Source organism: Bolinopsis microptera, chromosome 3 (assembly GCF_026151205.1).
Source record: "Bolinopsis microptera isolate Bmic1 chromosome 3, MBARI_Bmic_1.0, whole genome shotgun sequence".
Taxonomy (NCBI): Eukaryota; Metazoa; Ctenophora; class Tentaculata; order Lobata; family Bolinopsidae; genus Bolinopsis; species Bolinopsis microptera.
Genome location: NC_087074.1, coordinates 17665318 through 17688095, shown reverse-complemented (window position 1 = coordinate 17688095; position 22778 = coordinate 17665318). Strand labels below are relative to the sequence as shown.

The following is a 22778-nucleotide window of genomic DNA, read 5'->3' as shown; positions in this document are numbered from 1 at the left end:
TAGAAATGAACCTATCAGGATTATGAACTGGTAATTATGTTCTCTTTGATCTCATGATCTTCAGATCTGCACGGCTGAAAGAGAACCCGACGTTGCGAGCACTCAATAAACGTGCCACCTATTTTGTTGGAGGCATGCGCATGGAGGTTAGGGAAATACCTGAATTAGATTATCAAAGTTGAGTGGAATTTAGCACTTCTTATAATAACTTCATGTAGATGAATCTAGTTCTCTCTGTAGTCTGTACCTGGATTTGCTTGTTTTATAGTTAAACGTCAACAGTTCATGTTTTCTGTCGTATTTTATCTTTCTTTTGTGTTTCCTTTGATGTCCCTCTTGACCCTTGAAGTTTGCCCAGTATTGAGATCTTGACCGTACTGAGATCGATTTATTAGACTTGTAAAACTGTTAGACCCTACAGATTGCAGAATCTTTAGATGATGGTTGCCAGGTAGCATAATGAGTTGTGTGTGAACTGTGAGAAGGTAGACCTATGGAGTCTGGAAAATATATCTGGAAAAATATAAACATTTGAGTGGCTGGACTCCTAGACTTTGAAACAGTTTTATTTATTGAGAAGATAGACTCCTAGACTAAGCATACAAATTTAGGGAACTTGGGTGGAGCCAAAGGTTCGGTAAATGAAGTTTTGTGGTATTAGAACAGTAATTGGAGCAGAATCAGGTATCATACTCGACTAGCTATTTTCTGTAATTCTTTGTAATGAGATGACTTTGTATCGAGGTGGTGTAATTTCAAATAGTATCATGTCCAGGAAATTGGGGCACTGCCAGTAAGCTGATTACCGAATATCATTACCATTTGTATCTTGTACCGATTGATTTCCAGGTTTCTGTTAATGACAAGATCATCACATTGATAAACAAGCAGCTTGCAGGTTTGTAAATTCCGATCATACCACAATGTCATCAAAGAGTGCAGGTCCGGGTTAGGTCCCTTGATTGTGAGGTTTATTACTCGCTCAGAACCAAGACCCGTCTGACGAATGTGCTCCTACCTCTGATTGTACATTGTACATTGTATTTTCTCATTAATCTGGAGTGTAGGTGGGTCACACTGAGGTGCTGTGAGTATCTGGAGGAGCTTGTATCCAGCAGCTATATTATCTTATTATATATAGCACAGAGCATTCTTTACAATCACTGTGTGAGAGCTCTCACTACTGTGTCTGTGTGACTGAATCCGGATTAAATATGTCCGGCCCTTATTCTCGGTCAGCTTGCGGCCCATTTGGTTGCACATTTGTCTGTTTAAAGGTTCATGTTTACATTACATTACAATGTTTCGGCCGCAGTTTCTGTTCCCATGGTAGCACAGACCACAGTAGTCATTTGCTGCTGTTGAAGTTGTTTTCTGGCTGAAAACTTTCTACCGCACATTAATTGAGCTCGAAATGTTCGACTTTCACAATATTATGACGATCATGTAATTCGAGTTTTGCAGTCTTTTGTTCTGGTGACAATACAGAAATCCTTTCCTTTGGTTTACGTTTTTAACTACTTTATATACGATTTTATTGTTGTCAGCACTTTTATTGTCCTTTTTACTTTAACAACAACAAAAACGAGCATTTTAACTATCTTCCCCGAGGATTTCAATGACATGATGATACATTACGACGCAATTATGAAACTATCGGACTACGATGTATGGGGACTTGCCACCCCATGGCAACATTAAAATATATTGACTCTGTTAATATTATGTTAATATTATGTTATTATTATGTTAATATTATGTTAATTAATCTAAAGACTCGTTAAGTAAGGAATATTTATTAAAAATAAATAACCTATAAATGTTGTTTTCTCTGCCACCCCTTACTGTGACAGCTCTGAAAAATGAACGTAGTCGACTTCAACAACCTACCCACTATATACAGAATTAGCATTTTTTTCTGCTCCTACTATTACTATATTTTATTATATTTTAGATTCTCATCGCATAATTATTTTACTGCTCCAGAATGACTACAGCGGGTATATGCTAATTTGCATAATTACTGTTAATATATCTTTGTAAATTAGCTAATCACGTGATCGTATAGAAAGCCGTAAAAATCTTCGCCTTTCTAATTTGAGTAATTATTAATTTCATATGCGTGGTTCCCGCCTTACCTAGTTACTTGAGATACTAGTAGGGTTTATATTTATAGCCTCCTATATTTAAGTTCTGACAGCTGTCCTGTTGCGAAATGTGAGATTTCCGTTTTTCTTATGTTTCTGAGCAACTCCAACCACAATTTTGAGTTTTGACATTTTAAATAGTTCTACACCGATACTGGGTGTCGTTTTGAGTTCTTGAGAATGAAATTAAATCTTTCACATAGCAAGTAACGAATATTAAAATGTACTGTAAGTAAGACATGGATTATACCTTAATACCTTAATCTCATATAACTGTTAATCTTACTCTCACTCTCATTCGAGACTCACATTACAAAGACTTTAGCTCACTACATTATATGGACACAGTGCGGTGCTATTTTCTATCCTCCTTTTCCTTTTCTTTTACTTTGTCACATACCAGCCATTCGTGACTTAACTTTAAGTGCTTTCAGCTTTGTGTTGTTTCATTTATTCAACCTTTTTATCTTTTTATCTTTATCAATTAAAAATAAAACCGTCATCCTTGAAAACAGGAAGGTTCATCTTGTGTCGGTCGGCTTTTCTGTAGCCTGAGAGATAGGTATTAGTGATTAGGCTGGGTGCCAACTAGGAAAGACCATTACATCACACTTGATATGTAAGAGGGGTTGTCTGAATCACATAATCAAACGTAAAATATTTTCACTAGATACACCCTGTCTCCAACCACTCTCAGTGATTCTCGGATCGATTTGCAATCCTTTGTGAAACCGGGCGTTTTAATCGGCTTAATGCGAGATTCATTTTACATATGAACATATTTTTAACAACTTAGCACATTTCATTTTACTGCCGCCCCAACTAGCTTGTTTACCCTCCAAAACTTTCTAAATAGTGTTCACATCGTTACCCTTACCCCCGATAATTGCGAAACCTTGGTGATACGAGCTGGTAACACGAAATGTCTACTTCTGGTGTCTGTACTTTAATATCGGTTCCACGCACCACACACTCCACCAAATTAAGAGGCAGATCACTAATACCTCTCTCTGGTGGATCTGGGGAGCATTACCACTCGTCTGGGGAGCTAGCCTGCAGTTTGGGTTCGCTCCTTGCTCGGAAATAGGAGTAATGGACCGTCCCTCGCCCTCAAAACTCGGAACAAATTTGAATTTAATGCAGTATTTAACTGACCGCTATTTTGGTTTGGCATTCTATCAAGAATGGATTGGTTCGGCAAGCAGAGCCGGCTGTAACAATACTACCGGGGACACTTTATCCACACTTCAATCGATCTACAACTATACTCCCTCGATATGCCTGCTATATTACTCCGCGTTTGGCAAGCACGGCTATCTCTCTCTGCTTGCCAGTTACCAGTATGCGCACTTCAGCGGACGGAACTTCGGCCGTCATTAGTGCGTTAGAGCAGTACGTGTTGATCTGTGAGTCACACGCCCTATCCTGGTGTTTTGACACTTGGACGATTGTTTTTGTGACTGAGTGATCCACTGTTGTAGACACCTTGTCTAGGTCTAATGAAAGTATATCGTAACCGTTAATCTATACTTGATTTGTACTTGGTAGTTAACGGTTATATTTCTTTATGATCCGACCGCAGACGCGGTGATGTTGCTTTGCCGCTCTCTTGCTGTGTTTATAGTGTTTAAACCCATTGAACTTCCAGTGAAGTTTTTAAATGTTTTCTGATTTTAAATATTTTTCAACATGTAGATCACATTGTGCTACTGTTTATTTCTATCTTTGTTTATTCATACTGGAGTTGATATCGAATCCAGTCTATTTTGACTGTTTATATTTTAATTAGCTTGTCTCTGTCCAATATTTCCACAACCTAAAACAGGACAATTTTTATTGGCCATTAAAAAGTAATCATTGAACCCAGTGATGTACTAGAAAAATGTGTAAAAATTAACAAGTTTTTAAGGAGGCCATGCTGGTTCAGTCCTACGCGTGACTGCGTGACATTTCTAACCAACCAAGCCTCTGATTTGCCATCATGTGCCGTATAAGTTAGAGAGCTAAATTCCTACCGTCATACCGTCTTAATTTAATGTAATTTAATGTAATTTCTCCTTAAATCACAACATTGTTAAACTTGAAGTCTTAACCTTTGTACCAGAATCACTGATCATGCTGTTGCAGTTTAATCGTTGTGGTTTAATAAAGTCGTTTGATCATTTGATGTGGTTAATTACAGCCCTCCAGATTATGTATGTGACTCTGAAGACTTATGTCCCGAGCAGTTGGGACAGTTTAGAAACTTTACTAGAAGTTGGAGTACTGTATGTGAGGACTTGAGGTTGAAACCCGGACAGTCGAGAATAATGCAATATAAATATTTGAGTTTTACCTCCCATCCCATGACTACTACCCTTTTCTCAACATTCGATCAGTCTTCATCTCTTGTAGCACTTTGATAAATTGATACGTTGTCTGCCGCGTCAATTTTCATCACCAAATACCAATCACAAACTTGATTATATTGTTTTACGTTAAGCCGATTCAAAGTTCATATCCCGAGTGTGATGGTGAATTTGTCTGCTTCAGCTGAATGGGGTTTGTCACCAAAGTAACGCAGTATTATCCCCTTTAAGTCTAAAATATAAAATATTATCACTTATTAACTTATTGACCCCATGCCTACGCCGCTTTTACTAGCGGCACATTTCCCGTTTTATGTTTAATCTCTGCATCGTAAGATTCTGTGAACACATTTAGTGTAGATACACCTCCTGAACTTGGCATTCCCATGCGTGCGGTGTAAAATGGTGTTATCCGAATTGCCCACCCAGCTAGAGTAATTCATTTGTACTAGTTCATCTGTAGTGTACGGCTCAACCTTCAAATTGTTTAATTTTTAAGATTTACAAAGTTCTTGTGTTTCAAATTAGCAAGCCGAGGTCCTGGCACGAAGCTGGCACATTCAACAATGATCTGGGAATGATCTGCAGACTTTGCTACCACAAATACAATTTTCGTCGATGTTTAACGATAAAAAGTGGGCGTCCCACTCCGTTGTAAGTTAAATAGTTGATAAATAGTCACATTGGAAGGAAATTGTCGGTAATTGATTTATATTCGAATGCTTCTGCGGTCACCTGCAATGATGGACCTATTTCATCTCTTGATTACAGGTATTTGTTGCAAAATTAGTAGTTTACAGCTTTTTGCTTTGTCACAATTTCGTGAACTTCTTATAGCTTTATAGCTGTCCGATTATTTGTCACTCTTAAAAGCAACGATGCGTATCAGCTTATAGATTTCATGCAATTTACATATGTTTACTATCTGTTGATGGTAGGTGTGGTTAAGTACTAAAAATCCTTTGTTGTGCAATTTGCACGTGTTGTTCTGAAGTTTGCACGTGTTCTTGCGGTTGACGAGTAATCGTACGAGGTGTACTTGAAAACTTCTAGCTGCATCTTCTGCTATTTATAAAAGTTATTAACTTTAATAACATAACTGTTTAAATGAAGAGAGACTACGTAACACCACAAATGTGGCTTTGTATGACAATTTAAACTAATTTGTTTAGAACTAAGGGGCCCTGTAACATAGAATTTGACATGAGATTTGGATTACGTTTTAAATTCTTTGCCTACTTTAAATTACGTTTTAAATTCCTTATGTTGTGTGTTTCCCTTCGTGTCCAAAAGCATTATACGTTTTAAATTCTTGTCCTACATGTCAAATGTTTCGTCAAGAGGCGCGTGCAAACCACGAAGGTCCTGTTGTGTTAAATTATTTTCTTTAATCTAATCAAACCGCGGTGATAATGTTAATTAAGTTATCTAAACAAACTTTTATAAGTACGGAGTCTTTAAAACATTACTTTTAAAAAGTTACAGGAATTAATAATATGCCAGGTATTTTCTGTAAGTTCCTGGATCTTCAAGTATCTGGATTTTACCTTATGACGGATCGTGTAAATAATGATGCCGTTACTATGTTAATGTATCACGTAATTCTGTGTCAGATAAAAACTGGCCCTTCCCAAGCAGCTGGATAAAAGTCGCTTGAGTTTAGGTCATGCATGCAGTATTTTACAAATCTCAGGTATTTCCCATACTTGAATAAACAATGTAACGCTGCTCTGACCAAATTCTGTAATCCAAGAGCAACAGTTTTGCTGCTGTAAATATATTGTGCTCTTAAAGTATTAACTTATGCTCCTGATTACAGACACTAACATGAACAGTCCTTTTTTCGCACGGACACATCGTGCCCATTTTTAAACATTTAACATTGGTCCCTTAATGTGGGAACTTTATACATGTCTAAAGTGTTCTATTCAGGCCGATTTCCTCCTGATTTCAACCCTAACTTCTAATCTTCACCGTGAAGTGGGACATTTCCCCTCCTATCTGTATTAATAATCATTCAATGCGGGATTAACCCAGTCCTTGGTAATGAGTTTAGGATAAGTGAGGTCAAGAGATTGTGTGACTTCTGAGATCTACCCACAGTAAATCCGTCCTATTTCATTTTACTCCCTAAATCAATAAATCGTATCTCTGAGTGACGTGATATCCAATTCTCTCTGCCATTTTGTGGGATACATTCTGTATAATGCGGTATAATTGTATAAAGTTGTTGCATCTGCTACCTATTTAATCTAGTACAGGACTTGCTGCATTCGTGACAGCTCCCCCTGCGAAGACTGAAGAGTCTACGAATTTAAGCTTAATTTTTGACATTTGGTACCACTAGATCTAATTAGTCGAGTTTATGTCCTCCCTTCATTTTCACCTCTGCCACTTAAAGGAGTCGTCCCTAATGTGACAGTATCCGTTTAACGCGATCTATTTGTGTGTCAACTCACCGTTTGCTGCCACATTAGAGTGGAATTATAGTGTCCTACTCGCAGATACCACCCCAGGGAGCCTTCTGGTATTTGGCATCAGACCAGACTTTTTGAGAAACTTACTGTTCCGTACTCGGTGCTCGTATAACTTTCCAGTTCTTTGTACTTGCAGTTCAGTTTCACCTTTTTGATGCTGGAATTTTACAAAGTTGACTGTTTTTGGGTATGGGTTTTGACTTTTGACTTCCTGTTGGGATATTCAAAATCAAGTAATATTACCAGTGGCTTTCTTTAGAAAATATAATAGATATGTTTAGCTTTTCCCTGAATAACGCAAACCTTCGTGATTAATATCAGAGTAACAAAATTCCCATGGCTTAAAATAGATTTAATTATTAGCATGTCATAGAAATAACCATCCTGAATGATAAAAATATTCAGTTATCCGCTATTACATCTTCGTTAGTAACAGTAATTGTAGGTTTGAACGAAATATAAATTTTCTTGTTGAGACATTTTCCGTGGTTCCACCATCCACACGATTGTGGGAGTGGCATTTCAACAAGCCATGTAATGACAATTACGACATGACATGGACAACTTCAAGCACACTTCACCCTCCTGCAGACTACACTTGCGTGTGAACTATAAATGTGAAAGTAAACACCGTTTAGGAAGTACAAGCTGATCCCCCATTGGACCATTAGAAATATCCTGGCAGCTGATTGGCCGAGAGGAAGGTTGGCGTGATGGGCCTGGTTTTTAGAGGGCGAGGTGCACTGTACTGCCATGGTACAGCCCCTCTTTTTATACATGTCTCCTTCTTACAGAGCACCTGCCAGTCTCACTCCTCCTCGTTCTGTCATTCATGTTATGTAGTCAATATTAGTTTAATCAGGAACCTCAGCTTGTTTTTGTTCTGTTTTCTAGAAACAGGTTCGTACAGGAAAGAATATGATCATATCAGCAGCATACATGTGCATTGTGCAATATGCAGCTACAATTATGATTTATATGTACTGATCCTATTAGTGTAATAAGGGATTATGACGAAACTCCTTTATTACGATTATTGCGAGTGTTACCATCCATTATCATTAGTTACCCATTGTTAGCTGCGTTGCTTCGTTATATTCACAAAGTTTACCTCGTATATTAGTATATTTAAGGTTTAATGGCTAATGCAGCTCTAGGTTGTATCGTAATAATGAAAGCATTTGTAGACTGGGTGTGCTGTGTGACAGTCGGTATAATAAGGGGCCTATCTGAAAGTTCCACGTGATATCTCATTATAACATATCAGGACCTGTTTCTCTGAACAAAACAATCAAACCTTGTTTGGATGTTGTGAAATCTCATGCTCTCCAAGTACCTCATTGATATCCCTAAATTGCCGTTTTGAGATCCTGTTCAGAGGCCGGGTTCCACCTTATCAACTCTAATCCCAGATTTCCTGTCTGAATATCCTGTTTCCCTATAAAAAAAGTTTCAAGCTTCCTACAGTGATAAAATCAGTGCTTTAAACCCCATAATAAGGTTCAACTCAGTTTTCTATCCTTTGTATCTATACTATCGAGAACGTTGATAATTTGAAAATTACCGTGCCGGCACTCTTCCAGTGTACCCACATTCTTCACGTATCTTAAACAGCCTGGCAGACAATAGGGGATTGTAAAGAGGGCTTGTCTGGCATCACGTGGAACTGTCCTCAAGTCAACAAATCTGCCAGACATGATACCCAACTATTTAACTCTTGCAAATTATGTAATTCTAGAATTATTCAGTTTTACTCGACTGGTTGGTCGGGATCCATCGGGATCCATCATTATATCTGTGTAGCAGTTCAATTCGTTGATCTGACGTTGATCTGACGTTATATTATTGCTGGTTTAAAATTACGTTTTCTTTGTCACGCTTCGTGTTTTCCACTGACGATTGTGCATATTTTCGGTCCATAAGCTTCAATAACATTATTTGTATATTCCAATCCATAAAAAGATGCTCGCTACATTATCTTCACGCCACCACTGCATTATCTTCACACCACTTCTCTTATCAGAAAGAAGATAATGTCATATGGACTCCTCCACTGTCTTACTACAGTGGGTTGCCTCGAAACTGAGAACAGCGGTTGTTAATGACATTGCTAAAGACTTCTGCGATGGTAAGTCATCCTAATGAATAAGGTGATCTGGTTCTTTCAGTTTCTGGTTCCCCCAAATTCAAAGTTTTACTTGTTGAAGTTGTCTTTTCATATCTAAATGGTACAGTATCAGGACAATTCCTCTTTTATAATGGCTTCTCTTAAAAATATCAAAAAGAACAGGACTTTGACCTGCCCCTCCTCCCCCAGGGACGGTACTAATGGAGCTGACAGTGCTGCTGCTCACTGACAACGAGGCAGCAGTCTCCGAGGCTCTGGGGAAGTTTACTGACACCCCCACTACCATGTCTCACTCTCTGGATAATATTAAGAGTGTTTTGGCTTGTCTAGCTTCTGATGGCACTCATCTTGATGTCAAGCCTCTTGATATCTTTAGGTTCGTTTTTGTGATCATTTTTGGAATATTTTCAGGAAAATCTTTCAATTTAAAAAATTTAATTCAAACGAAGAACATCATGTTATTTTTCATGAATCAGCTCGACCGACAACCGTCCTAAATGGAACATGTGAAGCGAAATATTATAAGGAAATCAGAAGTTGTATTTATCATTCGTCATCATAATTTATGTAATTTGTTGTGGCAGATTTTGAGGCGAATAAAAATAGGACCTTATGTCATCGGCCTCTTGTGTTTCTCTGAAAATCTTTATAATGTTATGATGACGACATTGTCAACCTTACTAGGATGGTATGATTAAATAACAATTACAAAGTCATTATTTTAAAATCGCTGGCCGTTTGATCAAAGCTTTTGCTTTTTTATCTTTAGTTAGCAAGTGTCGTCATTATAATTATGTATTATGTTTATATGTAGTATTATGTAAGGGCGGTATTACTTTATACCTAACATAGCGAAACTCTTTAACTTAAGGTTTTGTAAATTCCTATTTAAGGGGTTGTAATAATTCACTCAAAAATTAAAATTCCCGTTCTGGAACACTAGTCTTAGTGTTATCAATGGAGCCGAAGAAGGATGACATCCACATTCTACAATTACCCCAGACAGATTCGAATGAGGTTTTAACAATCCTCTAAATGGGTGATCTCACTGTGTTTCTTCTTCAGGGGAAAGCGTGAAGTTGTGGTGGGGATACTAGAAGTTCTGCGGAGTAAATACGATAATATCTTGTCAGACACCAGATCCTCTACCTTGACAAAACAAGATATTATAACTGGAGAATCCACACTCACCAAACAGGATATTATAACAGATTGGACCAGATCTGTTTGCGAACATACCGGTAAAATAACCCTCGGATACTTACCTACTTCCCTATTATAGATTTTTAAACCGTGAGAATATTTTTTACTGAGTATTAACTTAATCATTGTGCTTAAAAACATATTTATTTAGAGCACTAAAGCACCGATCCAATAAACATAATATGGACTCCTTTATTAACATCATTGTTGGGATTCCGGTAAATACTGAAACAGTTTAAAACCCAGAGAGTTTGCGACAAGAGCGGCACACTCCAGTGCTGGAGTCAGATCACAGTGACCACGACACAGGATTTATAGAACCGAGCAGTAACGGTAGTGGGGGTGAAGAAGAGGGGAGTAGAGAGGAAGCAGGATCAGGTGCTGCTCTCCAGATCACATCTGCTGATGTGCTGTCACCTGAACCCCGGCCTCAGGATGAGAGTTACTCCAGCATCGACGTGATCGAGGTATGTAAACCTTAGAGTTAGAGAATAGAGCAGTATGTAGACATTACAGCAGCATTTTGTAGCATATCTTGTCGGTATAACCAACACAAAGAATAGGAATGCGGAGATTGCCTTCACTAACTATTTAATCTTAATTCCTGATCTACCTTACGTTTTTAACTAATGCTCAATTCTTTGTGTTACAGGTTGACGAGAAGTTGGTGAGAGCCGACTCAAGGATTGTACTGTCGCACGAGTCGTGTCGGAAGGCGTGTGTATACGTCTCAATATCAATGAAATACGAGGTTCGTTACGATTACTCTGCACAATTTCCCGGATTTAGTGTTCTTGATTACTCAATAAATAAGTCACAAAATCAATTTCCTGTCTACTGAGCCCCTCCAGGAACTTTTCGGAAAACTTTTGGATTATTTTCATCATATCCAACAGTTTTTTGTGGGAGTAATCCGGCTTTTACTTTCGACAAATTGAAGAATTTAACAATAACAGCTTTGACATACCCTCGTGCCGTCTCACTGTATATATCGATACTTTACATTTTACAGCGACACCAAAACAGTGACCTCATACTAAAACCACGCCTCCTCCCCCAGGTGACAGATGTAGCAGCTAGGGACTCCTTTCTGAAGCAAGCTACAAAGAACTATACGCTATCAGGGTGCGAGGTGCCCCATAAGGACCTTAGTAAACTTAGTTTAGGTGGGTACAGTGAGACGGGTGACAAATTGTGACAAAGTGTTTTGATTGAGATGAATAATTTTGTAAAGCCGGAAGAATTGCAGTTTGTCTGATCAAAGGAAGGATTCTTGTATGTTTTCACTTTTGCTAGCAACTGTATCGAAATATACAACTCATTATTGTAACGGTATATTAGAACCAGACAGAAACAAAGTGTGAAGGGCCTGATTTTTTAATGGTACGATAAATGGAAATGATTAATAATTAATGTGGGAAGTTAAGATTTTCTTTTGACCCGGAAAATCAGATTGAACTGTTTTACCTGTTAAGATATCGTGTTGGGATATTGTGTCAATCTGTTGAAATCTAATTTATAAATCTATAAAAATGCATCAGTTGCAAAGACAGTAACTTCTGGGGTGTTTATGGGGTATTGCTAGGAAAGATTAGGGTCATTATATTAAGAAGAGAAAGGCATAATGTGTATCTTTAAAGAAATCCATTTGTGGCAAAATATCGTAACAATAATCTGTAGGGGTACACTTGCAAACTGCAAGCTTTATTAACCTAATTGGAATTGTTTCTTAATGTCATTAGTTTACAACCTAATTATTGGTTATATTTGTTGATTATCGGGACCAACAAAATAATCGGATTATTAATGGGATATAAATCTGTGATACTGTTGACAAAGATATGATGATCTTTCTATCGTAATCATATATTATTACATGATTTACTTATAGTATTAACTTATATTAAAATATATTACTTATTTCATTATATTATTCGGTCTGTATAAAACAACCTCTCTTAACATTCACACTGTTCTCCCCCCAGGTTATCTGAACCTCCTGGTGACCAGCTCATATACACGGAGTCTCCGGACGAAGAGTGTTGGGATCTACTCTCCCTTCCTACTCGGACTACAAACCGTCAACATCGCTGGTAGGGTTATATTGTCACTGAGTTTCACACTTCTCAGCAAACATAGCTGTCAACTAATCGCAAATATTCCAGAATTATATTAATCACCTCCACTTTGGTTTTATCCTAACATTCTATTAGACTGTATCCCAGAAAGCCGCCAGCTGTTTGCCCACGTGCTACGGGGTCGTGTCAAACTGACTGCCCACCAGAAGTCTGAACATGTCAAGTTTACAATGAAGAATGTCAGCAAAGCGAAAGTCCATGTTGTCATTCCTGAGGGTACTGTGTGGCAGCAGGTCGAACTAAACGGTATGTGATTTATAATACCTTCCGGGAATTATATCCACTAAAAGTCTCGGACACCGAGAGCTGATAATTTGCCGATATATCCCGCAAGGGAAGCCAAGGTATTATCAGCATAGACCTCAGACTGGCTGGCGGCAAGTTGTAAAACAAATAACACTGGCGTTCTATATATTAGACACTATATTGTATGATGCGCACGTATCGGATTACACCCCTTCCAATTCGGAACCGGAAAATATTATAATACATAATACCTCCGGTTCTTCGGGCCGCAAATTCCCTCCAGCAAGCTGTCGGGAATTATCAAGCGGAGCCCGAAGAGCCGAAGGCATTATTATATTATAAGCTTGTTATCCCTCCAAACAATTTACAGTGTTTCCGTGTAAACGGTAACAATGTTACAACTCTGCAGAACTGACCAACTTTTAACAGTGAGTTACTGCTCAAATAAATCCAGTTAATCCTGTTGAATAATCAGCCCGATACTAGTCTATTTATTAATTATCAGGTGACTCACACGTGGTGACAATAGAAAGCACTGTACGAGCTTTATACCCAGAAGAGACTGAAGTGGTCAACATTCCCTCTCTCTATCTCAACCGACAGGGGGGTAGGAACAGAGGACAACCTCTAGCTCTGACTCCCTTTATATTTAGGGGGCCGTTAGGGGACCAGGAGAGGTTGTTTGGGTACAGTGACCCGGATGAAGAGGGGCATTTCAGGTGAGGGCTGACTTTTAGTTTATGTGATTTAACGCTATTATTAATCACGTGATATCACATATATCCAGCTTTTCAAAGATTCTATATCCCATATATACAAGCAAACATGCTCGAAAATCACTGGAGATTTCCACAAAATCTATTTAAATTACCCGATATTATAACACGTGGTGATAAGATCCCCCAATTACAGGTTCTGTCAGGATTGTAACGGGGTGATATGTCGTGACATGTACGGGGTGTCCTACCACCAGAACAGACCTTACCATCTGGAGTGTGGGCCTGCATGTACCAAGTGTGGGCTCCCTTGTCTCTCCCTTTTCGTCAAGGTACGGGGTGTTTCAAAGTCTTGCTAGGATGTTCCTCTCAACATAATTACACCAGTTTTTAAACTGATTTCGGCCCCCTAATGTCGTTTCACCGATTGCAACAAATTTGGGGAACTTTCCTCGCAGTTGTTATCCGTAATTATTTCTAGAAATTCCGATAAATTTAAGGTTTTATCTCTACTGGTTGAGGTTTAACCTTATGCCAGGAAGTGTTAAGTCACTACCTTTGCCAATAAACCGTAGAATGTTCCAAAATTACCCAAACAATAATAATCTGTACCAGTGGCGCAACGTTGCCTGTTGGCGCCCCCCGCCGAAAAAGCGCCCCCCTGTTGGCGCCCCTCCCCTTTTGGTGCCCCTCCCTATAATTAAACAAATTAGGTGATTTCAGAGGATACTACGTAAAAATCTCTAAAAAAATGTGTTTCTAGAGTACCTCAGTTAAGTTTTTCAAAAATGTCCCACATTCAAACGATGATTTGGCGCCCCCCTAAGATGCCCCCCCCCCCCCCCGCATAGCGGGGTCAGCGGGGCCTTTCGTTACGCCACTGATCTGCACCCACTGTAACGTAAACCTCCACTCTCAGGAGGAAGACAAACCCTACTGCTCCCTGGAATGTTACTACCTGTCCGGACCCGGAGTTCAGTACTGTAACAAGTGTGGCTACGTCCTGGCTCCCTCTGACAAGGGTATGGTCCACAGACGGTCCTGTCCTAAGACCTGTAGGATCTGCACCATGCTCTGTTTGGACCTGGAGCATTTCCCCGGCCCTGTCTGCTCCAAACTTTGTAGGGTGAGTGATACTGATATACCACTAAAATTATATTAGAGTAATTACGAATAATAGGTGGCCGATTAGTGTTTTTGCGGTTCTTAGTTTCTTTAGTATGGTGATACATTGCCATTTTGTTATTTTGTACTTTTATTCCTTGGAAAATCAAACTTCTATCATGGGCAAGTTTTGTTGAATTACATAAGCTTAACGTCTGATATTTATACAATTCTCAGGATTGGGACACGTCAAAAAACAGAATCTGCCAAGGTTGCGCTCAACCCATCATTCACAAATCAACCTCGATAGAGATTGACAAGATGTTCTTCCACTCGGTGCACTGTTTTAAGCTCCGAGCAACATCTCCTCCTCTCATTGTGCAGCGGGCCATGGTCAGGGGGAAATCATACGAAGTTCAGGAACTGAGGAGGCTGTGTAAGGTACGGTACTTTTTATTATTCCACCTCTTATTCCAATATCCTGACTAAGAAAACATTCCCAGTCCCACACACATTCCCACTCTTACACATATCTTCATGTGGTCAACTCGTCTCCAAACTATCAGTATAAATTAATCATTCACTCAATAGTCAATATATCCGAATACTTCCCATTCCTCCCCTAGTTACAATAGTTTCCGATCAATTAGACTCATTCTACAAATAATCCAACCCTGCACTGTTCACAACATCAACTCCCTTACACCTCACCACCCTTCCCGCCCTGACATATCCTCTCGGCGCCCTAATTTAGAACAGTCTCGCAGAACAGTATCATACGGGGAACTTATTCTCTCTCATTCCTGTGATAGTCCTATTTTTCCCATAATCTCCTGATCGATCATGGGATATTTATTCAACAAATTATCATTGAAGATTAAGAATGAATTCGATTTCAAATTTAGATTTAGTGGAGTTGATTCGTTTGATCAATCCGAATTGAGTGACAGTAATTCCATAAATTACCCAGGTGGAATTTGAGAAGCGATCAGAACGGAGGCGCGAAGCTCTCAGACTAAGAAAAGAGGAGAGAGAACGAAGCCACAACCTCCAAAACGTAATGGACTGCATCACCAAGATTGAGGGGATCAATAAAGAGGACGGCGATAGGAAATACGGGACTCTTCAACCGAAAAGAAGAAACAAGCCGGAAGTGGAGCAAAGGACGCGGTCTCTGTCCTCTGCTGGGGAACAAAGCTCTGTTAAAATAGACCAGAGCAGGAAGAGAACAAACACTAAACGTCCGGGTGACTTGACCAGCTGGAGCGATACAGGCAGCTTTTTAGACCTACTCTTCTCCTCAGACGAGGAGGACGGAACTAGACCCTGCAGGTTCGCAAGATCTACTTCTGATCGGAGGAGTATTGATTCTCAGAGGAGGAAGCAACCTCTGAACTTTGAGAAGAGGAAGTTGAACAGAGGATTCCCCAGTGGGGACAAACAATCGAAACAAACAAGAGCAAGGACTCGAATGAAGAGCACAGAGTCTGAATCTTCTGATACAATGATGATATCCTGTCCGGCTAGACCCTCTAAACGGTTCTTATCACTCAAGAGATCTGCTTCAAAGGGGAGCACTGGCAGTACTGCATCGTCTTGTTCAAACCCGATCAGTCCAGTTCCGAAGATGGAGTTTGAGAGACCCAACCTGTTTGATCAGCTGAGATGTGAGCAGCAGGTTGACATGGAATCTAACACTGTTCCTCAGAGGACTAACGGAAGATCCTCATATGGAAGACAAAAGTCCGCACCTCCTGCCAGGACTAACGTACGGTCGAGCCCTGTTCATATTGTTCCCAACATAAAACAATCTCGCTCAAAAGACTCAATGATTTCTAGGTTCGCTCAACAAAGAAATACTGCAACCAAACAGTTAAGATCTGAGCATACGATTCAAGTTCACAAAGACTGTCCCAGACTCTCTCCGGACGATCGCACTCTCAGAACACCGTCCAGTGACGGAGGCTACTACTCTGGTAAAAACCTGAGTCCAAATGAAATAAGTAACGGCCAAACTTCCAGATCAAAAAGTGTTCCACACTCCCGGAGCAAATCGGCTAATGAAGGCCCAAGAAAAGTATCTCCTACTTTTGATATGTTGTTTGATGACGTCACCGAGACCAGGTCCCCTCCTACCAGGGGTTATCAAACCTTACCAAAGAAGGCCACACCCATGGTTGAGAGTAGGACTGTTGATGACCCCTTGGTTATGGCCCTTGCGGGGAATTCCCTTCGATCTCAACCTTATCACAAAAAATCAAACTTCATATCTTCAAGAAAGCCCCGTGTCACCACACCTGAAGATGGCCCGGTTGTTGTGGAACCTCCGAGGTTAACAAAACCATTGACAGATGCCCAGAGAAGGTACGAGAGAAGATTCTCTAAATCCCAGACAATGACCAGATCAGTTGAGCCAGTTGAGAGAGACCTGCTGGACCGGCCTCCCACTCCACCCTACCCCGTTGAGATGCTCACCAGCACCTCTGGTTACTCTTTGGACATGATTAATCCTGATCTGAAATCTGAAACCTGGACCTGTCCGCGGCTGGAGGATGCTCTCCAGGAGCCCTCCTCGCAGAACGAGAGTGATGCAACTGTAAGATCAGAGATGACTGATTCGATCTTCCCTGATTTGGACTTGGAGATAGAGGCCCAACTCCTGGATTTGGAGAATGAACTTGGGGAGGAGCTATCGGATGAGGACAATATGGAGAGGATTGTGGACGGCGCAGGAATAATGTCCTTATCTAGTACAAGTCGTTCTAGTGCAAGTCTTTCTAGCCGTTCTCTCCCTCATCATCTCATCATGCAAGATGCTGGACTCTGAGGATTTAAGATCTTGGATCTATTTCAAGTACTACAAATCAATGGGTTGATGTGATTACTCCACTGTATTGACTATGAATTCTTGTGATGGCCACTGAGAATCCGAGTATCAGAAAAATATAACGAACAATGTTAAGAATGTTTCAACTAAACTGTGATTCTAACTCTGATTCCAACAAAACAATTCAATGTTGTGATAATATCAGTGGTTTTGATCGAAGCCTCTGATCAGATAAAGACTGTTATGACTATATATAGGATTGTTTGTACCTCTAGGACTAGTTATATGAAGGTATAAAACCCTTTTAGAAATCAAATAATGGATCAATGGAAGTTAAAAAGTATGAAGTTGTTGTTGGCTAGCAAGATTGTAATGCTTCTTGTAAATACATTTAAAAATTCTGTGGAATTTGAATGCGAAATAAAAATGACATCTTTTTAATAGATGATACGCTATTTTCCGTGACGTAAATTCTCATTCTAAGTTAACTTTTACGACGATTTAAATTATGGTACGATGTTCTTGTGATTTGAATGCAAAATAAGAATTTCATACAAATATTGAGACGTTGTCCAAATTGTCAAATTAAAAAAAAAAATAGAGTTCACATAATTCAAAAACAGGTTGATTTTCTACACTGCAGAGTCAATTTATCTTTCCCTGATCCTTTCAAGTGTCATCTTAATAGGTCCTTGCTGCATCAGTTTCACATCTTGATCGAGTTTAATCTCTTATCTAGTGCCCACATCATGACGTCACGTTCGGTGACGTCACATAACGTTCTTTGACGTCACGTTACATTCTATTACCTCACGCTACAGGAGTGATCTTGTTGAAAATCGCACTTTAGTGGGTGATCTGGCAGGTTCTGACCGGACTGGTTCAGATCTCATGTCCTCAATGTCGTCCCAATCTTCGTTAAAGGTGGTGGAGGACATTAGCAGGTTTCCTCTTCCGCTTTTTAGGGAACCAACTGAGCAAATAAAGGATTAAAGCAAAGATTTTATAGTCTCATACGTTTTAGGGAAATGGCTAGAAGCTAGTATCAGAATCACTATGCTCTAAATGCAGTATTAGTTTAGAACAATAAAATAAAGCCTTGCACACTTACCAATTGAGATAGCAGACACAGTTTTGTAAATGGAAGGTTTAGGCATGACAGGGAGGTAGAGACTGACAAAGGCTCCCACACACGCTATTACACTTGCTGTGTACATTACCACGTTTATACCCGTTATCTCTATCACCGTCCCCAGGAACATGTTCAGTAGTACCTGGAATATGGTTTTAGTATATTATCTTTTGAACTTCGAGAGAGTTGAACAACTTTCTGACAACTTTCATCTATAATTAGCCTTATCCAAAAGTAGATATTCTTTTTATTTCTACAGCAGAACGGAAATTTAATTGTTCTACTTCTCTCACCTGACTTGCAAAAGTAGAGCTGACCAACAGTGCCACATCAGTAGCATAGCCTCTCTCCGCTTTAATAGCAGGAATCTGGTGGATCTGCGAAAGTAAGATGAAGGGAAGGACGAGGTAGACAGAGTTCAGGACTCCAGGAAATATGCTGAATAGGATGACTGTGGTCTTGTTGGCGAACCAAGGCATTAGAGCGAACCCGGCACATGCTGCCACGTGGCTAATGAAGTAGATCGCTTTGATTGAGGTCCTGTGGAATAGTACGGTTATTACGGTAGTGCTAGTACCAGTGCACCGTTGGGGGATAAGGTCATGTTATTGTTATGACTCATAGGTTATTTAAATTTAATTATAAGCCTCATGGTGGTTGTTAAATCATACGATCTTTACTTTTGGAATTTAGATTGTTAGGTCATAGGTCAGTCATGTTTTTCAAACCCATCGAGTTAATTGTTCGTAAAAACATGAACACTAGATAGCACCTTATCACATTTCAATATAAATTATTTCGAACAATTATGAACTTGAAGTTGAGGCCCTATAACTGAACTGTAACCACATTCGTGAGTTTAAAGATAAGATAAACGAAAGATTAAATTCCAAACCTTTTGATGAAGGTGGGTAGCAGGAAACTGAAGGTGATGCAGGTTAAAGACATCAAGGTCATCCCCAGACAACCCCATCTCACACCTGGGGATTAAAATATATATCGTCAATTCAAAGTTTTTTTAACGCGGTCCGCTTGATGATTTGAATTTTAGTGAGATTCAGATTTAGTTTTTAAACCGCACTAGAGTTTTCGAATTAAAATGATTTAATACTAGTTATATAATCCATTAGTTATAAACGTACGGGTGAATCCTTTCAAAAGAAGTGTGATATTATTATTATTATGCATCCCATATAATGATTAAATACCTGATTAAATTGCAAATCTATCAACAAATACTCAAACTCTGCTGAATGTTTTAAACTCTTAAGTAAACTCTTAATTAAATTTAGAGTGACCAAAGGATTTTAAATTTTAACGAATTTAGTGTTCGAACTCAAAGAAGCTATACTAGCCCGTTTTTAACATACAAACAGAAAAGCAACCTTACCATCAGTGAAATGTTTATCTCCAGGGCTCGCGTTGTAAACAACTTTAGCAACAAATGTAGTGAAGTACAGGAAGTAGCAAAACATGATAGAACTCGTCAAAAGCTGCATTATCATCAACACTGCTATCTTTCCTGGGATCTTCACTATACTCAGTACCAAAGTTCTCAAACTTATCCTACTTTCGTCTCCCTCTGAGGGAATATCGTCATGGTTGTGGTGTTGAAGTGATTTAGGTAAAAATTGCCAACGTTGGGTAAATCAGACCACAGTGAAGTAAGCAAATCAGAAAATTCGCTCAGATACAGAAATCTCGATTTGCAAATGCTATAAGGTAACAAATCGTTGACTCGAAGTCTTAGAGTAATATAGTATCATGATCACATCAATCACAAACTTCCATCAACAACTCAGAGTTATCATGTACCATTACCTTGTAAACTATGAGCTTTAATGATCATCTCAGGTTCGTTATCATCACTAATTTTCAGTATCTCCCTACGTTTCTGGATGAGCGGTTCCTCTTCGCTCCCCTCCAAGTTAGGGTTCCTTTCTTTGCGGGAGGTGAGGGTAATGACGGTGCCGAGGATTAGAACCACGATACACACCCCAAACACTGCCTTCTCTTGGTTGTATTCTTTCGACCCTGCAAATGTATTTATAGTAACCAGAATGCATTGTAATGTTGCATGACTTCAGACTTGTCCTTAAATTTTGTATTATCTGAGTGAGCGGACTCAACCCTTTTTATTGGTGTAGATGACAATATGATATGTACCTGTGAGTCTCGAGATGGGTTCCTCAACAAAAGACGTGTCAATAGAACAGAGAATGTACCCGAACATGCCCCCGAACCCTCCCACAATAGAGTAGAGAGTGTTACTCAGCTCCTGTACCTCCACTGTACGAGGGTACGCGTCAGCTAGGAAGGCTCGCAGTGGGGTGTGAATGGAGTCGTTACAGAAGTCCAACATGATGACACTGATTACTGTAACTGCTCCTGTGATCACTGTGGGGCTAAACTTGAAAATGTTACCTAGATTGGTTCCTGAAATGAATAAGTTAAGAAATGAAATTCTTGAAAGATGTCAAATCCCTTTAATTCCCTTTAAGTTTGAACCACTTCAAATACAGCATCATATATATAAATTATGCTTGCTTTCTTACCAATGTCCCTGCTTAGAGGTAAAATGAAGGAAGCAGTGAAGATGATGAGAGCAAGGATGAGGATGAACGGTTTCCTCCTCCCCCATCTGCACATACATCTGTCACTTAAAATACCAACTATCGGCTGCAACACGAACCCTGCAAAACAAGAGTCTCAGGTAAACGTCTGTCCAAAACAAACTTTATAACTGTGTTTTGTGCCAAGTAAGATGCAGCAACAGTACCCATGACAACACAAACAGTACCCATGACAACATTAACAGTACCCATGACAACACAAACAGTACCCATGACAACACTAACAGTACCTATGACAACACTAACAGTACCCATGACAACACTAACAGTACCCATGACAACACAAACAGTACCCATGACAACACAAACAGTACCCATGACAACGCTAACAGTACCTATGACAACACTAACAGTACCCATGACAACACTAACAGTACCCATGACAACACTAACAGTACCCATGACAACACAAACAGTACCCATGACAACACTAACAGTACCTATGACAACACTAACAGTACCTATGACAACACTAACAGTACCCATGACAACACTAACAGTACCTATGACAACACTAACAGTACCCATGACAACACAAACAGTACCCATGACAACACTAACAGTACCTATAACCGGACTCATAGACCAGGTGAGGGCAGTATACTTCTCATCAATACCAGCTGACTCGAGGAGAGGGGTAGAGTATGCTGTTTCAGCACTGTACACGAACTCTATAGCACCGAATATAGCTGAGGCACGGAGTAGAGATAGAATACTGACTTTCTGATCAACTGATGACGTCATTTTATTGAGATATTACGGTGAGATAAAATCTTCTTCCTGCTGGGAAATGTTTTTGTCTCATTAGGAATAACGCGGAATTAAGGTGATCATCATTTTTGTTGTTCAAATTGATTGTATGACTATGAAATATTCTGTTACACTATCGCGTTTTGCGTTATCTAATCTAAATTGAGATAATCTCTAAACGACCATGTGTAAGTTATGTTGTACCTACCTTTTTATACTCTTGCACTTGTAGCCGTTTCGTTGCGTTGTTTTGTTAGATATTAAAACCGTTTTTGACGAATATTTGGAGATTTTTCGGAACTTCAATTTTATCAAACAGATTTTTAGCAATGAAACATTTTTAAAAAGCACTAGCCGCAACTAGTGGCCGACAAATAAAACAACAAAAGAAAATTAACTCGATAATTATGCAAGTTTACTGAGCTCTGAAATGCGAATATTTCAGTTGAGTAGAAAGAAAGCTGACAATACAATGTTAAAACAAAGTTTATCCATGCTGACACACAACTCTGAGTAAAGCATTGAGTCGCATGTTTCATCAGAGTTACGCCCGAAGTCAATGTACTTGTAGATTCAGGATAGGTCTCTGCTCTAAATTTAGATATCACAATTAACATTACATCATATCTTGTTGGTCAGTATTGCATGAGTCAGTTGAAGATAACATTAACAGCCTCGCCTTAATTCAGTTATTTGTATCTTTAAAGTACTGTGTGTGACGTGTGTTGGATAAAGTGAAAATAATCATGGAAAGGTGATGCAATAACTGTGCTGCTGCTGCTGCTGTTGCCCCAACCTATGAATATATTAATAAGGGATTAAGGTGGAATGCAGAAATATTTATTAAGTATTATGGGTTAATGTAAAACTAATAAATCCCATGATAGTTTAAGTTAGTTACCTAAGGTTTTAACTGCCTGCCTAGGTCG

At 39.3% G+C, this 22778-nt stretch overlaps 2 protein-coding genes across 3 annotated transcripts; one reads left to right on the top strand and one right to left on the bottom strand.

Moving 5' to 3' along the window:
• The first annotated feature begins 8919 nt into the window (after positions 1-8919).
• Positions 8920-17898, top strand: LOC134812100 (uncharacterized). Of its 2 annotated transcripts, none has more exons than XM_063819288.1 (13): positions 8920-9100; positions 9290-9476; positions 10166-10341; positions 10550-10770; positions 10956-11054; positions 11364-11469; positions 12289-12396; positions 12529-12687; positions 13193-13406; positions 13600-13735; positions 14323-14529; positions 14745-14948; positions 15478-17898. In XM_063819288.1, the coding sequence occupies exons 1-13, from the start codon at positions 9013-9015 to the stop codon at positions 17332-17334; spliced, it is 3762 nt and encodes a 1253-aa protein (XP_063675358.1). In that variant the 5' UTR covers positions 8920-9012; the 3' UTR covers positions 17335-17898. The 2 variants fall into 2 exon arrangements, with proteins under 2 accessions (XP_063675358.1, XP_063675357.1); XM_063819287.1 differs by having other exon boundaries at positions 12517-12687.
• Positions 17859-22412, bottom strand: LOC134812102 (proton-associated sugar transporter A-like). Its single transcript, XM_063819289.1, has 10 exons — positions 22058-22412; positions 21666-21882; positions 21022-21159; positions 20633-20902; positions 20288-20500; positions 19857-20048; positions 19362-19446; positions 18760-19006; positions 18446-18608; positions 17859-18307 (listed from the first exon to the last, which is right to left on the bottom strand). Exons 2-10 carry the CDS (start codon positions 21841-21843, stop codon positions 18150-18152), a joined length of 1644 nt encoding a protein of 547 aa, XP_063675359.1. The 5' UTR covers positions 21844-21882; positions 22058-22412; the 3' UTR covers positions 17859-18149.
• Positions 22413-22778: the final 366 nt, after the last annotated feature.

Bases quoted from the DNA above. Each gene is read 5' to 3' on its own strand.
- LOC134812100 (XM_063819287.1), top strand. From the start codon at position 9,013: ATGGACTCCTCCACTGTCTTACTACAGTGGGTTGCCTCGAAACTGAGA. The intron at 9,101-9,289 runs GTAAGTCATCCT...CTCCTCCCCCAG, and splicing joins TGCTAAAGACTTCTGCGATG to GGACGGTACTAATGGAGCTG. The intron at 10,771-10,955 runs GTATGTAAACCT...TTTGTGTTACAG, and splicing joins CCAGCATCGACGTGATCGAG to GTTGACGAGAAGTTGGTGAG.
- LOC134812102 (XM_063819289.1), bottom strand. From the start codon at position 21,843: ATGACGTCATCAGTTGATCAGAAAGTCAGTATTCTATCTCTACTCCGT. The intron at 20,049-20,287 runs GTAATGGTACAT...ATATTCCCTCAG, and splicing joins TAAAGCTCATAGTTTACAAG to AGGGAGACGAAAGTAGGATA. The intron at 19,007-19,361 runs GTTTGGAATTTA...ACTATTCCACAG, and splicing joins CTACCCACCTTCATCAAAAG to GACCTCAATCAAAGCGATCT.